The sequence below is a fragment of the Amaranthus tricolor genome, chromosome 3 (assembly GCF_026212465.1).
Source record: "Amaranthus tricolor cultivar Red isolate AtriRed21 chromosome 3, ASM2621246v1, whole genome shotgun sequence".
NCBI lineage: Eukaryota > Viridiplantae > Streptophyta > Magnoliopsida > Caryophyllales > Amaranthaceae > Amaranthus > Amaranthus tricolor.
The window spans coordinates 22,697,297-22,720,422 of NC_080049.1; the positions used below are offsets into that span (position 1 = coordinate 22,697,297).

General features: G+C 32.0%; 1 protein-coding gene across 12 annotated transcripts; it reads left to right on the forward strand.

The window, feature by feature from the left end:
• Positions 1-8,721: 8,721 nt before the first annotated feature.
• Positions 8,722-22,924, forward strand: LOC130807698 (OVARIAN TUMOR DOMAIN-containing deubiquitinating enzyme 12-like). Of its 12 annotated transcripts, XM_057673007.1 has the most exons (13): positions 8,746-8,886; positions 14,424-14,573; positions 15,473-15,745; positions 16,151-16,520; positions 16,596-16,765; positions 17,457-17,530; positions 17,884-17,938; positions 18,568-18,642; positions 18,753-18,826; positions 19,381-19,429; positions 20,735-20,819; positions 21,429-21,485; positions 22,616-22,924. In XM_057673007.1, exons 4-13 carry the CDS (start codon positions 16,172-16,174, stop codon positions 22,675-22,677), a joined length of 1,050 nt encoding a protein of 349 aa, XP_057528990.1. In that variant the 5' UTR covers positions 8,746-8,886; positions 14,424-14,573; positions 15,473-15,745; positions 16,151-16,171; the 3' UTR covers positions 22,678-22,924. The 12 variants fall into 12 exon arrangements, 10 of the variants coding, with proteins under 10 accessions (XP_057528991.1, XP_057528988.1, XP_057528997.1 ...); XM_057673008.1 differs by lacking the exon at positions 14,424-14,573 and having other exon boundaries at positions 8,722-8,886; XR_009040644.1 differs by lacking the exons at positions 14,424-14,573; positions 15,473-15,745 and adding an exon at positions 21,791-21,858 and having other exon boundaries at positions 8,738-8,886; positions 22,616-22,783.
• Positions 22,925-23,126: the final 202 nt, after the last annotated feature.

Genomic DNA, 23,126 nt, shown 5'->3' on the forward strand with positions numbered 1-23,126 from the left:
ATTTAATCGTATTTTCATGGTAATTTTAAATGCTTATACTTTTGAAATGTAAAAAAAGTAAAGTAAAAAAATAACATTTTAGATTTTATAAACTTAAAAATGCGGTGGGTTTTAATTTAAGACCAAAATTTTTAAACCTAATGGATATGAGGTGATATACAAGGTTAGTGCGTATGAGTTTGGATCAAGTTATTAGAATTGACTAAAATCCAACTCATAACTATCCTTTTAACTTACTTACAATGTTTTGGATTAACGATAATCGTTTCTAATCGGTGCATAATGATAAGTGTATCTATAGAAAATCTTAGACAATAACAGTTATATGAAAATAATCACAAAAATATAAAATATATATTAAAAATAAACAAAATAAGAAAAATATAAAATAAAATTTCAAAAGCCATCCTAATATTTTTAATACATAATTAGAAGATAAAATATATCTATGTGAGATCTCGTTAGATTCATTTTAATGTATACTTTTTATTATATACTTTTATAATTTTTTATTATGTGTCTTTAGAGATATAGAAGTTTTAAATTTGCTTTGAAAACCGTGTAAAAAGTAAAGGCGTAAGTATTATATATTAATCAAATAATAAGAAATTATGATAATCTTTATATTATTATGTTCTCTCAAAGTTAAAGCCAATTATGTCAAAATACTTATGTACATAATATTTTGATGTTATTTTATATCCTAATACAAAACATAAAGTCAAAGTGTTTATGATATTTGGTATATGTTTTAATTTGTTCATTTATCATTTTTAGTCGTACTGTTACTAAATAAAAATTAATCAACATAATATGTAATTATTTCACATCAAATGATATTTTTTTATTTATCATGCTTTTTTAGATGATAACCCTTGAAATTTTTCAATATTTTTATAATATTGTATAATAGTTTAATCAATTTAAAGTTGACACTTTTTAATAAAAAATTTCATCAAATTTTCTATTGGTTTGAATATTCATACCCACTAAAATGTCAAAATAGAATTATCAATTTAGAAATGCAGCAGCTTCGATTAGATTAACAACTAATTATTAAATTCCACTCAGAAAAAAACTGATTATTAGATTCTATTTTCGTGGATAGCGTTAGTTTGCTTCGATCGCTGTCGTTATGACAGTACACACGCACAGGAAGGATCATCATCAAGATGGCGTGGATCCAAGTCATTTTATTTAACACAAAAAAAAAAATCTCATTGTTATCTACTCTCCGCGTTTACTTCTAACATGATTTTCATACCTTTGGTGTATTTTTTATTGACAAATTCTCACAAGAAACCATTTTACCATCATATTATATCTGTTAGGTTAGTTTAATGTACATTTATGGTCACAAATTGATTATTTATAATTTTTAAGAGATTTTAAAATCTTAAAATAATTAATTATAACTTAAATTGGAATTGGAATCTTAAAGTAATTACTTATAACCTTAAAGTGATCACTTAGGATCTTAAAGTGTTTTATAGACCGATTATATCGGCTCGTCTCATGTTGAGACGATCTCATACACGACTTGCTGTTTTTTACATAAAACTCTCTTCATTTAGACAAAATGTAAGACAACAAGCCAATAGCCAACAAATAAAAATCTAACTGGAATAGCTTTTTTATTTTGACTTAAAATCCATTTACCAAACACTTTTTTGCCTGTTTGATCAACCAACAAGCCAAAAGCCAAAAGTCAAGTAAAAGCCAAGTCCCAAACACCCTCTAAGCAGAATCATTCATAAGGCTAGTTGTAATGTGCAACCGCCTAAAGCCCAACTCATAAAAGGGCCCAAATTGAATTAATCTTTATTATTAAAAATTAATATTTGCATAAATAGCATTTACAATGGATCAAATTTGCAGTGTTAGATTTCTTAGTTAAAGACATTACCATTGAACTATATGAAATTTTTTATCAACATAAGTTCTTTAGATAAATATTAGTCATCACTTTTTTGCGTTGGAATTACTGCATAAAAGAAGAATCTGGTAAGAAAATTTGTGAAGCATGCATATACATTCACCTTTTTCTCAAATGTTATCAACAATTTATATTTCCTTTCTAATTAATTTTCGTTGATTAAGAAATTTTACATCATGTTTTATTTTTATTTTTCATTTATCAGTTCAAACATATATATTCAAATTAAATATTGTTTATGATTCATCTCAATGTATATTTTATTAATATGAAATATTTTATATGTTTTAATATGCGCACAATTAAAAATATTAAGAATTAAATTAGTTTATTAGAGCAAAATACAAATGTAGCAAATAATTAAATATGGAGAAAGTATATTGTTTGTAATTAAATTAAAAGACCTATTTATGTGGTAATAAATTTAAAGATTCTTGTAAATAGGGTCAAAGTAAAATTATAAGATAGAACAAAGAATTTTGCGCTTTTATTTATTAGAAGTTGTCAAAAATATCAATTTAATATGTCGATATTATAATTATCATCATCCCACTAAATTTCGCTCATTTAATTTAATAAGTAAAATATATAAGAATTTCAAGTGCAGTTAAATAAAAAATCTCAATTCTTTAATTATATTTCTATATCTTATTATTATATAATTTTTAAATTTGTATCTTTGTTTCCATAAGCTTTTATGAGAAAGGTGTAGTAAAATAGAGAGTACTATGCAACAGATATAAATAATGAGCCGTGAGGCCGTGACCCTTTCCACTATTCCATTCTAAAAGCCATAGGGTGTTTAGCACAAATAATTTATACCAAGTTTTGTACGTGAGAATTTCAATTTCACCATGACACAAACTAAATTGTAATACTTTAAAATTGTAATAGGTCACTTAAAGATTATAAGGGATTACTCTAAGACTATAAAATTACAAATAATTTATAGAAATTCTTACTTGGGCAGGAATATATATGGGAGTAGGCAAGGAGTGTCGCCCCTAAGGCCCATTATACATGGAGACCTAATTTCAGTGTAATTCATGAGTTTATAATAGACATTTTTAGAAAGAAGTCATGTCTGAGAGAGGAGGAAAAAGACGAATCTTGAAAAATAACTTATTTCAATATAAAGAGATTCGTCTCTATTTTTTTAATTACTTATTAAACATTAGAATCGATTTTCTATTAAGGAGGGACTATATTTACTATTTCGCCTAGAGCCTAAAAAAACGTTAGAAACAACACAATTATTAAGTTGCATATAAAAGTACATCAAATTCTTTTGATTATCAAACCCTTAATTCATAGCTCAATCTCTATATCTTCATCAATATAAAGATAACCATACTTAATCCTAATAAAAACTCTTAAATGTAGTATTATTAACCATTATTATATTGTGATTCTTAGTATAAAGCTTAACATAATAAGTATGCAACAGCCAACAATACATTTTAAATACTACATTCATATTTGAATAGCTACACTTCTATATCTCTTTTATGTGAACTTTTGAACAGCTATTGTAAAGAATTAAAAGATAGTTATGAATAAGAAAATAATTCAAGATTCACTACTTCAAAAATATTTTATAAATAGTGGATTATAAAATATCAAGTATGAATATTCAAAATAAGTCACTATCAATTAAACATCATAATTTTACCGATATTGTAGTCTCTTAGTATTACACCAAAAATTTTTACGAGATATAATATTTTGAAAACGTAGAAAAATTCAATTTATAATTTAATGCATAAATTTTACTCAAATTGAAATTTGATTATAATTATATATTTTAATTAAAATTAAACTTAGAAAATAGGTTCAAATTAAAATGAAATTTTAAAAGATTAAATTTCACTTAACTTTAAATTATGTTTTAAAACTCATGAGCTGTTACTTTCTATAGTTAATAAGATACCTTTATTTAACATTTTATAAAAAAATGAAAGAACTTCTCTAGCACAGTGGAAAGTGATGTGCAGTATCAAACATTTGGTCAAGCGTTCAAATCCTCCAAGAATCATATATTCCAGAATATTTTTTACACATGGAACCCCATGTTCTTAGCTACTTCTGCTTTCAACAATAAGGGGTTTATTATGGTTGTTTTATCGAAAAGAACACAGGAAAGGAGGGAGACAGCTGCTATGTAATACCCGTCATTTTACCATTAAGTTTCTTTATGATTATTATATTTATATATATCATATGACAATATTTTATGTTTTACGACCAGTTGATATTTAGTAAGTGTAGACTAAAGTACACGTCAAATAACATTATGAATATATAACAAATGATAATGTGAAGGGTTATATATAATTAAATTTACAACATTAGTAATTTTTTATTATTATTTATTTTTATTAGGATGAAATTAACACTTTAATTAAAATAATAAATTACAAATATCTACAACCAATAGTATATAAAAATAATGATATTATATATATAATATTAAAAAAAAAATAATAAAAAATAGAAGTGACAAATAGTCAGAAATTGAAAAGGTTCTTTGCTAGATAAATAAAACGGCAATTAATTGCATATGTGTTGATTCTCTTTTTCGGTCTGATCTCGTTTCTATTACAATACGAGTAATTATATCTAACCCTTTTCTATTATGAACCCTACTACCAAGTTATTGGAGGTTTTACAAAGTTTATGACGTATATTACGGATGTAATTTTCTTTGATTTCTTTGTGTTTTCACTAAAATGGGAATGATTATGATAGTTTTGGTTTTGCAAGCGTTTATATTTTTTAAATAAATATAAAAAATTATGGGTGTTATAATTGATATCAGAGTCAATCTGCGACCGTGACTAATTTAAAGGGTTAGTTTATCTAGTAGGTGAAAAGATCTTGCAGACTAGTGAAGTGGTTTATTGAGGATATAGAAACTTTAAATTTTGAGTTTGAGGTAAATTTATTGCTTAATTGGTGGACATATACTTCGTTTTATTGTTTAGGTGTATTATATAATATAATTTGAGATACATGTTTACATATAATTTGAGGTAGATGTCGAAAGAAGAGGAAGATAAGAGTTTGAAAAGGTATTATTGGAGAAGATACAAAATAATGTTGGTGTATTGAAATTATCTGATTTTTGAGCAAGAAAGAAATAATAAACAAAAATAAATAAAATAAAATAAAGAAAAGGAGAAGAAAAAATGGAAATAAAAAGGTGAAGGAATAAAATTTCATTTTACTCTCACACTTAAGCCAAATTTGTTTTCTCATGTTCTAGTTTAATACTACTTTTTCAATTCAACATATATTTAATCCAAAATAATTTTTGATATTTATTTTCAAATTTTCAATTCTAAAATATTTAGTTCCCAAGTGTCATAATTAGGATTAGATTTAAGGTGGATCCAATAGAATTTTCAACATATTTTCATCCCTAAGATTGGACAAGCTTAAGGCTACTAAAACTCCTAATTGCACGACTAGGATTAGATAAGATATTCTACTTTCTTGGAATTTTTGTAATCCTAGAATTTCTAGTACTACTACTCATAGGGTTGTAACATGAACACTAAGATTCATAGGTGAATATAAATTAGTCAAAAATGTCAATTGACAATATTAAACTTATGTATAAAATTGGATATCTAAAGATATTAGTGTGTCGGTTACCTGATCATGCACAATTTTTTAAAATTTGGAAAGAATACTTACTATTTGCATTTTAATAGACATTTTTAGTTTTCACGAAAGTGAGAAGATAGATACTCCAAAAGCATTATATGAAGGTGAGCTTTTAACCGGAAAGGCTTCAAGAAGTTGGTCTTTAAAGGCCCCTATATACTCATTGGGGTTCTCATTTAAAAACATGTTGCAATTTTCAAAACGTTGATGAATGTAATGTTTAATATTATCGATATCATTTCATTTCGATATAGATTTTCCCCAACTAAGATGAAAGGAAAGTAGACGTGAACAATAATTCAACCTTAACTTAGAGTAGTTGTTGCTTGAACCACCCACACAAACAAAAAAATAACAAACCCTTAATGACTCTTGAAAAATGAGGAATCTTCGCTTCAACCACCAATGATCCACTATTGGTTGGATATATGATTGAAGTGTCAATTATTATCCATATATGAGTTGTTTAACAAAAAAAGATGATAATATGTAATTTATAAACTTGAGGAGTAATTCCTACTACAATCAATTAATTTTTAGTTATGAACCTCCTTAAGACTTATAAGTGAGTTACTTTTTTTCCTCCAGGTTGAATTGCACATACCCATTTCTTAAAGTCTAAATATAAAAATTATACAAGGAGTATATCCAAAATGTTGATTCACTCAAGCCATGCCTCTATTCATTGTATAAATATAGCACTTTAAAGTTGGTTCAAACAAAAGGAATAAAGTAAGGCCACCATTTGTCATACATAAAAAAATTAAAAATCTAAGATCAAAACATAATACACATATGATTGAAATGGTTTGTCCCACATGGATAAATTAAATATAATGTGCACGCTTTATAAGTCATTAGAGTCTTTTTACTCATTACATGCTGGTATTGACAATAAGCCCAATCCAATTTAACATGGTATCATAGTAGGTTAATTCATAGAACAAATTTTAAATTTTTTTTTTCTTTGATTATTAGATTTACAGCATGTGACAATAGTTGAGCAAACTTCTAGCAAAGATATTGATGATTCTTCTCCATATTACCTACATCTTGCATCATGTTGCCAATGGTCTTGCATGGTAAAAACTACAATAAATGTGCTCAATCGGTCCTTAATGCCCTTAAGGCAAATAACACACTTAGGTTTATTGATGGCGCGATTCAGACACCTAAATCCACTGAATCTACTATGTATACTTCATGGATACAGGTGAATTCTAAGCTCGAGGCATGGATACATAATACACTTGACGCAGCCGTTTGTTCTTCTCTATTCCTAAAACTAATAATGTGAAGGATATAGGGGACGATGTTCAATCTCGTTTCTCAACTAGAAATGGTCTTAGGATTCATGAACTAACAAATCAATTGACTCACCTTGAACAAGGAGGCAATACGATGGTTGATTACTATGGAAGATTGTAGATGATATGAGATGAATTAGCAAGCTATACTTCTCTTGGTTGTATTTGTGCTTGCAAGTGTGGTGAAAAGGATGTTTTAGTGAAAGAAAATGAGGATCAGAAAGTCCAGCAGTTTCTTATTGTTCATGACTTGAGCACATTTGGTACTCTTCATTGTCAATTATTAATACAAGAGCCTCTTCCCTCATTAAACGTTGTTTTTTCTAAGGCATTAATCAAGGAGAGACCTAAGGTACATTTATTGTCTTAAAGTGTTCACTTAAAGTTTTTAAATTATCACTTTTAATAGTCTTTCACTAATCGATTATAACTGTAAAGTGATTATTTGTAATCTTAAAATTAGCAACTAAAAAAATAAGTTAATTATATGAGTTCATCTCATAGTGAGACAATCTCATAATACAAGTTTTAAAATTTTGTAAAAGTACATAGCCACTATAGCCCAAAAAAGTCGAGTTTTTCATATGACAAAACTAAAGAGATATGAAGGTTCATTTACCGATTATTAAGGAGTTTAAGGATCTTAGAGTTAGTGATTTAATTATAAAGGAGAGAGGAAGGAGAAGGTGGAGCTTAGAGTTATTAGAGCATTTGTTCAATAAGAAAGATATGGATTTAATCACTACAATTCCTTTGGAGAATAATTCTATAAGTGATCAACTAATTTGGGGTTTCACTACTAATGGATTATATACAGTCAAATTGGGGTATTGGGTAGCTATGTAGTTAAGGAATGATGAATGGAGAAGCAATTTTATTGATGATGATATTTGGAGAAGAATTTGGAACTTGGAAGTTCTAGGAGTAGTTCGTGATTTTGCTTGGAGGGGTAGTAGGGATATGGTTCCTACAAAAGATGTTATTAAGAAAAGAATTATTTTAAATACAGATTGTTGTGAGCTTTGTTCCAATGAAACAGAAAATATACTTCATGTAATTAGAGATTGTGTGTTTGCTAAAGAGGCTTGGGCTTATAGAAAATTCTAGCTGCTTTGTATGTTAGTTTTGCTTGGCACCTTTGGAATGCTAGAAATGATAGAATTTGGGATCATAATTCAGTGGATGTGAAGTATATTTTTTCACAGGTACAAATTTAAATTCAAGAATGGTGGTTTGTTAATGAAAATACAACGCATCTAAAAAGTCATGTGATGTGAAAGCTATTTCTTGGAATGCTCCGGGTCCAAATAAGTAGAAGTTTAATGTAGATGCAACAAGCATTAAGGAAACTAATATGTTTGGTTGGAATGGTATCCTCATAAATCATATGGGTAAAGTGCAATCAACAAAATCAGATTTTCATATTGGAGGTGGAGATTCAAACATTTTAGAAGAAAAAGCTTTGGAATTTGCAATGAGATGGGCTATTGATAATTGAGTGAAATATGTATGCTTTGAGCTAGACGCGTAAAGAGTTGTTCAGGTTATGAAAAATTCTAAAACTAATATTTTTGAGTTTGAAGTTATTATCAATCGTTGTAAAAATCTTATTAATTATTTTACATGTAGTACATTTTCTTTTGTTTCTAGAAACTGTAACAAAGCAACACATATACTTGCTGGCAGGTTCATTTATTTTGATTCTTGCAAGATATAGATGAAAAATTATCTTTTTTCATCCAATCAATTATTTTAAGTGAAATAAAAAAGTAGTTTCCTTTTATCTTTAAAAAAAAAAAAACTTTCAAGCCCAAATATACTTGAAGATTCAAAACCCAAATTATGACGTAAAAAACATTGACCGTCTAAATCATTTTCCTAATCCACAACACAAGCCCATTTTCTCTCTCCAACTCTATGCCGTCGAAATATCAGATCTCAATCGCCGATTATCTTTTCCGATCGCCGTGTAAGGTAGTCTTTCAACACTAGATTTTGTCTGTGTATTAAATTTAATCACTTTTCGTTTTCTGTAATCGTAAGTGTTGGATTTTTTATTTGTTTTATTTACTTTTATTGATTTCCACCTTTCTATTTATTGAATTTTGTATTGAAATTACTGTCGTTTATATCAAAGAATCGATCGAGTATTTAGGTTTGTAAATTTGATTTGCTACTTTATTTGATTTTTTACCTGTGGTACCGTAGCTGATAGCTGCGTGTTATTCGTAATTTTTACTTTGTTTGATTAAACTAATGATCATATTGGTATTCATTTTTTTTTTCTGAGTTTTTTGATTTGTACTTTCTTACTGATGTTTTTTTTTACTATTACCGTTATTGTTTGGTGGATTTGCATGGAATATTTGGTTAAATTGTAGTTGCTATGTCTTTAGAATTTAGTCGATATATAATGCAACTGTAAGTCCATGTGTGTAAATTTTAATTATGTTGAATTCTCAAAATTGGAAGTAGTGGCCCTAACTGTAAGTGCTTTAAGTGGATAACTATGTTACTTGAGGTTGGTGCATGTATCGGACAGATGCATGAAGTATAGCCCTGGCTTTGTGAAAATTTCCATCATTTTGCTTAAAATGAAGTGTCTAATACCTTACCAAATAATCGAAGTGTAAGGGATCAAATGTTGGTGTTTCAAGTGAAATGAAGAGTCCTATTAACAAAGATTGTATTTTTATTGAGTGAGTTGAGTGCCAAATCAACCAAGTGTGTAGATGATGGCTTGATCACTCAAGCCATTGTACAAGGTGTTGTAAGCAACACAAGAGGGTGTTCGGTGTGTCATGGTGATGGTGCAACGAAGAACAAGAGTATCGTGCATATGGGTGGCATAGGGCAAGGCAAGGGGGGCCTTGATCAATGCAAGAGAGTGCACCAAAGGAGCCTTGGATTGTGCCTTGAACAAGGCAAGGCTCAAAGGAAGGTGTGCTCGAACAAGGCAGCAAGCAACAGAAGGCAGAATGGGGTCTGACCTAGGTGCTCGTTCGAACACTACCTGATCGTTCGAGCGACATTTGTTTTGTGGGCTGTTTGCTTTGGGGATGAAGTTGCGATTTGTCCTAGGGTTATCCTAAACATACGGATAACTATATATAGCCCAAAAACAGGTTTAGAATAGAAAGAGAGTGAGGCTAGTACAAGAGAGAAACTAGGGTTTGTGTAAACTATTAGTTATCTTCTTCTATGTTTTAAATTAAGGGTGATATCCATTGTTGAATGGAATCACTATCTTGAGAGCTTGTTCTCAAGAGTGTGATGTTCATCATTAGTGTATTGTTGATTCATTGATGAAAGTTAACCATTGTTGAGGGAGAGATATCAAAGATACCTCATATACGCTTGTGTTTGTTGTTCTATTGCTCTTGCTCTGTTTTTCACTCGTCTTCTACACTCTCTTTAGCCATTGTTGGGGTCCAAGCTATTCTCTTTCATCGAGTAATTTAATATATCTCTTTAGTGTTTGAGTAAACTTTATCTTTGATTGATGATAAGTGTTTGCCTTTCAAAAACTGATTTTATATATATTTAAGCTGTGGGCATGGCTTGTATAGTTTGGTAGATGAGACAGTGGCATATAGTGGTATGGATTTAGATAGAATACTACCGTTGTTGTGGCTGTTATAAAATTGAAATGGACATAAATTAAAGGGGGCATTGATATACAGGGCAATTTTAATAAGAAATAGAATGTTGACATATGGAGAGCATATGGGATGAACGAGGAGCCAAGGAACACAAGTAGTTGGTAAAATTAGAAATATTGTGCTGTTGAGAGGAAAATCATGAGGTTTGAATTTCTTCTATTCAAAAAAGATAAAGATTCCTGCTTAATTCTGCTAGAGATTTGGTGTTGGATTAACTTGGAATAAGATTTTGACTTGAATTCCAATTGTGTGTGTATATATTTATATTTTATTTATTTATCTTTCAAGTGCATATTGTTGGTGTATAGAGTATGATACAAAGTCAGGACATCCTACTATGAAAGACATTCTGCAATCGAAAATCTGCAACCAACTTTTAGTGTCTAGGACAGTAGGTGAGGAGATTTCAGCACGTATCTATTTTCATTAAGCTCAATCACACTTTCTGCGGTTTGCTTATCTTTGGTGATCTGCTATTCCCGAATTAATTAGGTGTAGTATGTTAATCAGTTTCCTGTCACTGTAGATGTTACATGTACTGAAACATAATTACTTTGTGGGTGACCTTTGGTTTAAAAGATATGTTTGTTCAATCTTGCAGTATTGTTCGGCTTTGTTGGCTAGATTGAAAGGATTTTTCTGTGTGTATGAAACATGACTATGGAGGAAAATTGGTACTGGCCATTTTGATTTTGTTTAGAGCTGGTTGTTTCCATGTTTAGTGGTATGTGAGTGTTTTTAACTTTTAAGATGCTAAATGTGAAAATTTAATTTTGCGGGAATTTCTTTATTTGTTTTTTCAATCATTAAACAAAAGAGCAATAAGGACAAGAAATCCACCTTCTTTTGGGCATGGGGCTGACAAGAAGGATTCATGTGCATAAAGATGAACCCTTGTAGCAAAATTCAATTGTTGATGTTAAGTAGGATTTTAATATTGGTATGATCGTATAAAGAATATGAGTGATAGGATAATAACACAATTTTACGATATTATGATCCAAGGATCCGATCCTACAAGGGTAGTCTCAGTCATAAAAAAAATCTTATACTCTAGCTTTTACTTATATATAAATATAAGTTAAATATATATTGTCATTACGATTATAGAACTTCATGTTCTTACTAATTAGCTATTCATAAATGATTATAAAAGTATTCTTTTTAATCAATTAAAAGAAAAAGTCAAGTAAGTATTTATTTATAACTCAAAACTTTGAAGATGAACTAAAATGAACAAATATAGTTGATAATCAATTGTCCTGTAGTATATCAAAACATATTTGTAGGATCTTACAATTTATTTTTACCGATTTCGATCCTACCCCTTATCAATCCTGGGTAGGATCCCATTCCAACAACCTTGATATCAAGAGTGATTTGCCTATCAAATCCTCCATATGTTTTGAATAAACTCTTTCTTACTCAAACCTCCATTTACTGAAGAGGGCCAAAGTCTTCTATTAAAAAGTTTTCCCATCCCTATGAGGTGGAAGGCAATGAAGAGCTTTATTGAAAAAGGATACATTACAAATTTCTTCTAATGTGATTCTTCTTGATCCTTCCATTCATTGTAAGCACATAGTTATTAGCTGATTGAAAAACTTGCACATTATAGTTTCTCGTGCTGACAATGACTCTTAAGGAATAGCAGAATCTTGGCCACTTACATGTACTAGATGCAAGACTTAAGAGTGCGTGATTTAGCAATTTTATTTTTTATATAACCCTCTCTTTTAGGGTTAGCGGAATTGCTTTTAACTAGCTTCTCTTCTTAATTTTTTGATTCTCACCATATAATGACTTTTCAATTTATTAACATAAATGGGATCATAATCAACTATTGGAAACCATCCAATATACTTACTAACAGTCATAGGATAAACTATTCCTCATTATCCATCCAAGGTCTTAGTTAGTATTCGTGAATCTTGATTTGATAACAAGTTTTTCTATTTTCATCTAAGGTGATCGTTATATATTTTAATTACCAGCTCCTTTTGAACGATAAAGAATGCCAAGTGCTTTTGCTGTAGGACAATAGGACTAGAGTCACCAGAACAAAGCAAGGTATAAACATCTTTTAAGTTCTCTAGAAGTGTTTATTCGGTGGAAAATCTAACTCTAAAGGGTATGTAAGTTAAATAGAATGCTCCAAAAGGTTTATAGACTAATTGGATTGACTCTATCAAGTTGAAGTCCATCATGCAACTTTTTAATAGTTCAAGATTTGATTCTAGCAAATTTTTTATCAAGTAGAGGTTTGCATTGGCCAATGGAGAACACCTTATTTTTTAGAAGATAGTTCCTCTTTAGTTATACCATCATAGGAAAGTATAAAGGATAAACTGTTGATATACATCATCTAGCCCACTAAAATGAATGGAACTTGAAACTAGATAGAAAATCCCCCCCCCCCCCCCCCCCCCAAGAATTAAGGTCTCAAATATTTTTAAACCTTGTCATCTTTGTGCAAGCAATTTGTGAATACTTGCACTTGTATTGTGCTAAGTATTTTGCTGTAAGCAACCTGTCAGAAATTTTGGGATAGCATTTGATTTAAGGGCTTATATTGGAAACCATAATAGATAAACTATTGGAACCTAAAAGAAAGTGATGTGACATGTATTAGAGAGAGGTTATAAATAAGTGTATGAAATTGTAATAAAGTATCCCTTGATTGAATGAAAATCACCTTGGGTGTTTGGAGTTGCTTACATGAAATTAGTTTGTTTCTTGCTCCTTTTTCAATACTGTCTCCCATTATTTTCCCTTGCTGAAACTTCCCCAATCAATGAGATCATCTTCGATCACAGTGAACCCGTCCCACACACAAAGAATCGAGCAACTTGAAAATGAAATTAACACCATACCCATCCGTATCAACTCAGAACTGGACAAGATTCGGTCTGAGATAACATTAAACAATCTATCCATTCATGACTAAATAATCACTATCAACCAACTAATTGAAATCCTAACCACTCAAGTCGCCCAAATAGAAGTGCTTTTGCTGTAGGACTAGACTCACCAGACCAAAGATAAGGTATATACATCTTATAAGTTTCTCTAGTAGTGTTTATTTGGATTAAAATCTAACTAAAATGGGTATGTAAGTTAAATAGAATGCTTCAAAAGGTTTATAGACTAATTGGATTGACTCTATCAAGCTGAAGTCCATCATGCAACATTTTAGCAGGCCAAGATTTAATTCTTGCAGATTCTTTATCAAGTAGAGGTTTCCATTGGGCAATCTTTTAAGTTTCTCTAGAAGTGTTTATTTGCAGGAAAATCTAATTCTAAAAGGTATGTAAGTTAAACAGAATGCTCCAAAAGGTTTATAGACTAATTGGATTGACTCTATTAAGTTGAAGTTCATCATGCAATGTTTTAGCAGGCCAAGATTTAATTCTAGCAGATTCTTTAACAAGTAGATGTTTTCATTGGGCAGTGGACAACTTCTTGCAGCTCAAGGGAACACCTTAATTTTTAAAGACAGTTCTTTTTAGTAATACCATCAGCAGAAAGTACAAACTGTTCGTTTATATCATCTACCCAACTAAGTTGAATTGAACTTGAAACTAGAGAGAAAATCCCCCTCCCCCCCACTCCTGATGAAAACAGCTAAGAATTGAGGCCTGAAATATGTTTAAACCTTATCATCTTTTGCGCAAGCGATTTGTGAATATTTGCACTTGTATTGTTCTAGGTTTTTTGTTGTAAGCAACTTGCCAGAAATTTTGGGATAGCATTTGTATTTAAGGGCTTATATTGTTTGGCTTCTATTATTATCTGCTCCAGAAAAATTTTGCTTTTATGTATGATGGACAAGTTCATTTGCATTTGTAGCTCTTATTATCAGGGACCGTTTGCTTGGCATCTCTATGAAGGTGTAGTAGAGATAAGTCTCTGGGGGCATGTCATTTAACATTACCGACCCCCTTCCTTTAAGGAATGACAACCACAATAATGCAGCTCACTTTTTTGTTTGTTTTGGAGGTATTTGGATCTTAACTTTAAGAATCGAAGAACTATTGTGTTTTGCCCCCCCTAAGTTCGTGAGCTTGTATTTTTCACGTTCTTCCCTGTATACATTCAAACTTTCTCATGATTCTTTTCTTTGTTTTAATATACTGTTGTCCTTTGTACAATAAAGCTTGGCATAAATGAATGAAATTGCAGCGCCAGTGACTTTGCCCCACTTTTTTAAAAGGTTAACTAGTTGTATATGCTATTGGTACCTCGAAAAAGTTGTCACGCTTCTAAATCTTAGTGTATCCTAAAATTTTCTCTCTTAAATTACCTGTGAAGAAAGTGGAAAATACACAAATGTTATTTATAAAAATAAAAAAGAAAAATTTGTTGGAAGGCAAAGAAAAATTACCAGTGAAGACATCAAGTCTTCCATATATGATAAGAAAATAAAAGGCAACTTCATATTACAATACTTCCAGGAGGGACATGTTATGGGATTCCTATCAGTACAATCTTAATACGAAGTTTAAGTTCAATTTGATCTTATTAGTAATTTAAATAAGACTTTATACCACATAAAATCTGAAAAAGAATCTTTACGGTACTAATCTCTTTTTCCTTCTTAATCTATACACGCCTTAATTTCAGAAAAAGTATCCTTGCGGTAAAATGCTTTCTTCCTTCTTACTCGTGTTGTATGATACTGTGAAAACAATCCATTATAGCTCTCTCTTTAGCAAGTTGTATCGCGCATCCTCTTAAGTCAAGAGATGCAGATTAGGAAATGATATCTACTTTATTTTTATTCTCGATTGAGACTAATAATTTTTGGTTAAGTTGAGAGAAAATGATTTCTTGTTTATGTGAAGTTGTTGATGATGTTTGCAATCAAGTTTTAATTGAAATACTTTTGTTTTTATAAGGGTAAGGTTGTGTAGGTACAGCCAAAAAATCTTACCTATGTACTAGGTAGAAGCCGTGTTGGGAGCCATTTAAAGATTTGAGATACCAAAATGTCGTTGCTCATAAATTAAGTGAAAAATTCGAACCAGTGTGGTCCAATCCTGGTAAATATCTTTACCCATAAATTGGAAGGTCCATTTTTCCATCATAGATCGATTTATTACTGTGCTTCATTCTAAAAACGGTGATTGGAGTATGATGGGTAGCTGACAATCTATAAAGAGAGAAAAAAGGTACTATAAGAATGCTTCCATGTTGTCTATTGCCTGTCAAACTTAGGACGTTTTTATGGTTTTACAATTGTATCTGTGGTATTTTTTGTTGTGTTCACACTCCTATTCCCTTTTTACCTTAAATAAGTCTTAAGAAAGCTCTTTCTTTCACTCTTGCTGTTGAATGCAGGATATTTTCTTCAAAGTCATTAGATTATTGGCTTTCTATAATTTGGAAAACCTAAGACAGTTTCTTTTTTTTTTTTTTGGATCCACTTTAACACAGGTCCTGCTTGAAAATTAAATACATATGAGGGTACATTGTCCTGCTGAAGTAACTGCTAGCAGTTTCTTAATTTGTTTTCTAGAGTACTTAGTTTGTGTCATTATGACCTTTAATCTTTATCATCATCAATGCCTTTGCAGGTTTTTGGTTGATCTATTAAGATGATGACGACTGATGAGCAAGATCAAGATGCCATCGGTTGGAGTTTGAATCTTCTTGATTTGGGACCATTGTTCAATAACACTTATGGCAGTTGTTATAGTTCAGAAGATGGGAGCATCTATCATGGACAATATCTGAGAGAGTACAATTATGATGCGCCTTGTAATTCTGAATGTAACTATGTGGAAAAAGATGCGATGCTTGCACATTCTCTACAAGAAGAATTTTCACGATTGGAAGTTGATAATGCAGCTCAATCCTCTCACGCAGAATCAGAGCAGTTTCATCCAGTTTCATCTAATGATTCTTCAGACTGGCTTGCACCATCTACTGCCAATTACTGTTCTGGTATATATATGATAATTTTGTGACTCATCATGTTATTTTAGCTTCCATTTTCATCTGCATATTGTTAAATTGCAGTTCATGAGAGCGCCCAGGAGGCAGATGATACGGGGCATTCGAGCTCATGTTCTAGTCCAGGAGAGAGATCATATGATGGTGAAGATTATTCGTATTCACTGGAATTTGCTGACGAGTCTGCACTTGACGGAGAACTGGGGAAGAGGCTTAACCAAATGATACCTGTTCCTGTAAGCACTTCTGACTCTTTGATGAATTTGTTGCTTGCCTGTAGTGTTCCTTAGTAGATGATCCCTTTTTCTGGAGACAAATTGTTTAATCTTGAGCTTTTAATGAGATGGAAACTCATAAAGGCTTTATCCCTTTCTGACTTATAAGTTTTGTGATGGTTTTGCCATCATGGAAAAGGGAAAGAATAAAATACTAATCTAGAGCACTTGTTAGCTATTTGTGCTCTGCATGTCCAATGATGAGACCATTTTAAATTAGATTTTGTACTTTTGTTGATATAATCCTTTTCTGATTTACGATGTTTTCAATAATATCATGTTTTTTTGGAAATTTATGCTAAAGATCGGATGGCTTGGTGCTCATCTTGGCTGGAGAAGCTCCTTTGTAATTTTTTGTTTGAACTAATTTATATTGCTTGAATTATAAAATATGACAAGCTTTGTACTTGATTGTTATGTCTTCATATCTCCAATCCCCGATGTCATCTAAGTTAGCATGAGATTGTTTAGCGGTGGGGTAATTTTGATGTTGATGATATTTGGACTTGTGCTATGCCATTGTTGTATCCCTATCGTCCCTATCTATTTAATTATTGGAGATCAATCTCATGATCTACTAATGTGGCTTGTGTATGCTTGGTTTTCTTTTATAAAGGAACCTTTGAAGTGAAGAATGTTTTTTCATGTGCAGCATGTACCTCGAATTAATGGGGAAATACCTTCAATGGATGAAGCAACTTCAGATCATCAAAGACTACTAGATAGGTATGCACAAAGCTTTAGACTTTTATGGGATTTGGGGTTGATGTTGGGGGGATAAAAATTAGTACAACGTGAACGTTGGTCTTTCTTTGTGCATTGATGTCTTTAACAAAATTTCTATGTTCCCTTTTTTTTTTTGTGGATTTCCATGGTGATGTTTCTGACTCCTTGATTATGTGGTAATGTAGAATTTATACCTTGTTCATGATGGCATGTTCTTGTTGTGCATTGGGGCAGCAGGGTACCGTATTGGAGGGAAATAATTTGTTATGTTGCCTCTAATTGGTTAATTTTTTCAGTATTTTCATTCCAATTGTCACTGTTATGGCTTTGATAACAGAGGCAGTTTTGATCAGATTGCAGTTGTATAATTTAGTTGAGCGCAAGGTCCAAGGAGATGGAAATTGTCAGGTCAGCTGTCAAGCTCTTTTACTTGTTTGTTTCTTGTCAGTTCCTTCTTGAGCAGAAGATTTCAATATATATGCTTCATAGTTCAGTGGTTCAACAATTTTCTTTTTTTATGTGACTATCACTATATTGTATTTCTGTGTATGATTACAATTTACTCCCCCCTCCCTCTTCAATTCTCACTTTTGTCCGTCTCGCTTGATTTGCTACATTCCTTTTATGAAAATGATCCCCTCAAGTTTCTTAAATTTTCATCCACACATTTCTTTTCTCTTTTAATATCGTCTACACAATTCATTTTTTTTTATTCTCCTTAACAACTAAACCACACCTTTATTTGTGTCAATCCCCTGGCCCTAAGTAGCAAACTCGGTGACAAAGGAGTATATTGTTATATTCTTCTAGGTTTTTAGTAACATGTCTTAGTTTACAGCATACAGATTTCCAGTCACTAAAGGTGAACTTCTTTTAGTTGCCTATACTGCATACAGATTGTTATACTATTTTCCTCATGGTGGCTTAAGTACTGCCTTTAAGTATCACCGCTAGCCCTGCTACTATAGAACCTAAGTATCTATCAATGGCAAAACTGACCAATTGATAATGTTTTCAACGTTATTGTGCTTTTTCAGTTCCGCGCTTTGTCAGATCAATTCTATCGTACTCCAGAACATCATAAGTTTGTGAGGCAGCAGGTTGTCAATCAGGTAGTTTGCTTCAGAAAATGCAATGTGAATTGCGTTGTATCTTTTGGGGGTTCTTTAGTGCCGTTTGTTTTGTGCAATATTCTTATTTTCTTAACTGTTGGATATTTCAGCTTAAATCAGAACCAGAGTACTATGAGGAATATGTGCCTATGGAGTATGGTGAATACCTAAAGAAGATGTCCAAGTATTGTTTTAATTTTTGCTTAATTTTCTCTTTGGATTCTCACTATTGGAATGACCTGTTTGTGAGTTATGAGGGCGATATAAGATTGACAATTTGGCATTTTTAGATGTGCCGAAAAGATTATAGTTGACTCCTTTGGGATTATTAGTCTACTAGTTGTTTTCTTACTTAAAAATACTTTGGGTTTTCTCTGCCATCAACTTCCAACCTTATTTGGTCTTGTGAGGATTGTTCCTTGCAAGCTCAGGGCAGTGGGTTCAGTTCCTACTAGAGGTACTTTAGGGTGGAGGTTTTTCTCTTATCTGTCCCTCACTGCCAGGGACCCACCCATTGAAGCTGATAGGCTGGGTTGATTAAAAAGATGTGTTTATCATTATCTTGTTGCTAGCTTCTGTTTTTTCTATTATTGTTTTCTTGGGTTTATGAAAAAAGATAAAAATCTTTTTTTTTTCTAACATTTTGATTTGCATTGCTTTGAGGCTACCTCTGCTTTTGCACATTTTGATAGAGGAGATAAGTTATGTAGATTTTTTACTTTGCATAATTGAAAACAGGAGTGGTGAATGGGGAGATCATGTCACTTTGCAGGCAGCTGCTGATTCGGTATGCATGTACATTCTATTTGTTTTCACCCTCATTCCCAATCTTGCATCTTGTCGTTTGCTTCCCTATGGTTTTGGATTATCAATTGAGATTCATTATGTTTAGTTATCTTCAGTTGAGTTCAGCTCATAACCAATTCATTTTAATTCAACCCAGCATAGCTAAATTGACTTCAGCTCATCACTTTTAGGTCACATTTCACTATGCATTTGGTTTGACTCCATTGGATTCAATTAAATGCAGTTCAGTTCACTTTATTTTCTTCTACAGACCCTTAGGCTCAATGGGTTATTCATGGTTGTTGAAGTCCTAATTTTACGTACAGTAGTGATATTTGTCTATTGGAATAAACTTACTTCATAATGAAATGCATATATGCGACAATTTCACCTTGAGGATAACTGGCCTTGCAGATTTGTTACTTATTTGTAATCTTAGTTTTAAAATGCACACCTCGCGTTGTGCCTTGTGCCGTTGTGCGCCTTGAGCTCAAGCTCGGCTGAAAGCACCTTAGCGTGGTGAGGTTGTGCCCACTATAAGAGGCGTGTGCCTTGGTGTGCTTTGATGTGTTTCACGCCTTGTGCGCCCGGTGCGCCTTCTTGTTGGGCTAGTTATTAAGTTTGACTGAAAGAAATAAAACTCAAAATCCAAGTTCACTTGAATATGAAGTTCGAGAAACTATACAGAAGAGCATGTGAAGAAAAAGAAAATACTTTGGGTATTCATATTCTCATTGTCATAGTTATGATAGTGTTTACCGCATAATAAATGTTTTCAAGCTTGTTAGTTACTATTATAATATGAATGGCATATTGTTTTAAGTGGAGTATTCTTATATATGTTCCAAAACTGATTTTCAAGCTTTAAACTAACTTTGCGATCTGTTATCCTTGCTTTTGAGTATCTCTACCATGGATTTTGATTAAATTTCTAAAAGTCCTCCATGTATTGAAATTTTTCTCTAGGAGATTGTCAGTTTTCACCATGAGATCTTTCTGCTGACATATCACAGCTTTAGAAATATTTAATTCACTACTTCCTAACCCTACTCAACAGATGAGATTCTTAGCACCCATATATTCCAACTTTCCCCTTTATTCAAATTAAGCTAACCATAGTGTGTTGAGATTTGAGAATCTGCTGTTGATTGATGTAGTATTGTTTGTATTGCTAAAATAATTAAGTAGACTAAGTTGTGCATATTGTTCTGATCAAAATAAATGTATGACCCCGTTTTTACGGGAGTGAATTGGTTCCGCTACACTTTCTCTTTACTGATATATAAAATCTTGCTTATTCTTGCAGTATGGTGTTAAGATATTCCTCATCACTTCTTTCAAGGACACATGTTACATGGAAATTATTCCAAAGATTCAAAGGTCAAACCGAGGTGTGGGCTGCTGAGGATGTCTTTGAGTACATCTGCCCTTTTCGTTTCCTTTTTCCTTCTTTCCCCTTAAAATTCATGTCCAATAATTAGTCATCCTATTCGTTATCTCACCCCTTCCTTGACGAGCTTGATAACCTAAGTTTTTGTGTTGGTTGTCTGCTTATCATTAATTTTCGTTTTTTACTTTGTATTGGGTCTATAAGGTAGTGGTTCTGTTAGCAATTTTAAGGTGCATCAAAGTGAATTTGTTTACTATGGTTATATCGTTGAAATTTCTAATCTGAATGCTTAAACAATTCACAACTATACTTAGTTTAAATTGAAGAGTTAAATAACCTGTATAAAAACTTCAGAGACTAAAATTCATCAGCTTGCTGATTTAGCTTACTTTTAAGTGGATTTTTTTTTTTGCACCTGCATTGAGTTTTTTGTCATTCAGTGCTGTCTTATAGTCTTCTAAGAACAAGTTTATATATGTAGCAAAAAGTTGACAATTGCATTCATTGGTAAGTCTTTGTAGATGTTATTGTGTTTGTGCTTTCTTTGTTCATTTTCTACTCATAAAGAATCAGTCTTATTTCTCTGTATTTTGGATTGTTCTCTATGCAGTCATCTTTTTGAGCTTTTGGGCGGAAGTGCATTATAACTCAATCTATCCAGAAGGAGGTAACATCAGTTCTTTATTTCCTGTTCTCCTTTACCAAATTAACTGTTTTACTACACATAGTGGCCTTGCATTGGTGCTTTACAGAAGTGGAAATTATACCATACAGTCTCTGTGAAATAGTGTAACTTTCTTGATTTTCTTTATGTTGTTAATATGAGGGAGGGATGTGTGGTATACGAGTGGGGCTGGGCAGTATAGGATAGGGCGTCTCACTTCTGAAGGCTGTCAAATGCAATGGGCTTATGGAAGAGTGCTAGTTGGAAAATAAGAACTGGGCAATTTTACAATCTCTCTTTTTATGTAGACGCTGAAATGCATTGAATTGGAGTTTTCAATCAACACCCTTGGTTGTTTATGAGACTGAAGATGAAGGTGAACTCTTCCTCCTAGACTCATTTCCATTATGATTCATGTCCTCCAACTGTGAAGTTCAGGTCCATGGTTACTATTATGGAGTGTTGGGTCTTCGAGAACTGCTTTATAAGGCTAAACAGGGTATTTGAAGAACTACTATAGTGTTAGGTCTTCTGAGTCATGCCTCACACCACCTCTGTTATCCTATTATAGGACCCTTTGTCGAATTTATCCTACTACAGGACTTGAAATGTTGTAAAATTAGTATCTGAACTTGGAACGCAGTTGGACGTAATAAAATTGCTTGTCTGCAATGTGATGGTGTTAGGATCCTCTCTATTCCTTTAATCCATTTATGATGTGAGGAGTATTGACACCTAAGCTAGCAGAAAATTATTCCACTCGTCCTTACTTCCCTCCTTGCATTCCAATCAACAATTGAAGAATAGAGCACCCAAGACCCAGTTGTGTTTTCTTTTTGAAGAGCATCTAAAATTTTAATCTGACATGGGCCAGTTTGCAATCCCATACCATAAATCTGTCCTGTGTGGGCCACAGCATTGCACAGGACCTCCCACATTTTTGACTCACAACATTCTGCTCACACCCGTGAAAACCAGATCAGACCAAATGAAACACAGCATAACATGTGGTTTTTGGCTTGCCAGTATGGTAGTCTCTAATTTGAGCACCGTTCCTCTGTGTCTGGTTTGTTTAGAATAGAGCTGCATTGCCAAAATATCTGAGAAGCTTATTAAGGTGTTGTTGCATGCAGAGTTACCGCCTCCCTGTGAATTGAGAAAGAAGAAGAGATGGTGGCATTTCGGAAATAATTAACAAGGATTATTTATTTATATGGATACTTGACGCTTCTAATTGATCTGTATATATTGATCTAGGTCAGACCCGTGAGCATCACTTTTATTCGCAATAATGTCTTTATTATTTCTTGTGTTTCTCTGCCTGGCCTTGGATATTGTGCAGGTGACGAGGATGAGTCTTAAAAACAAACATTTATATGACCTATGCCTTATATCATAATATATGTCTTGGCATGCATTTTGATTTCGCATGCCACTTCCAATTTTCCTACTCTTATGTTCCTCTGCTCTGTTCGTTTATGTTGGCTGGATTTTCTGTGTATTTCATCTAAGAGGACATATGTCCTGGTTTATGTGTAATCAAAAGTTGCGAAAATTCATTCTTGATCGACTTCTCTTGATATGTTCTCTCAATTTATCGAAAATTTTCGTCAATCCAACAAACATAAAACAAATCCAGAACAC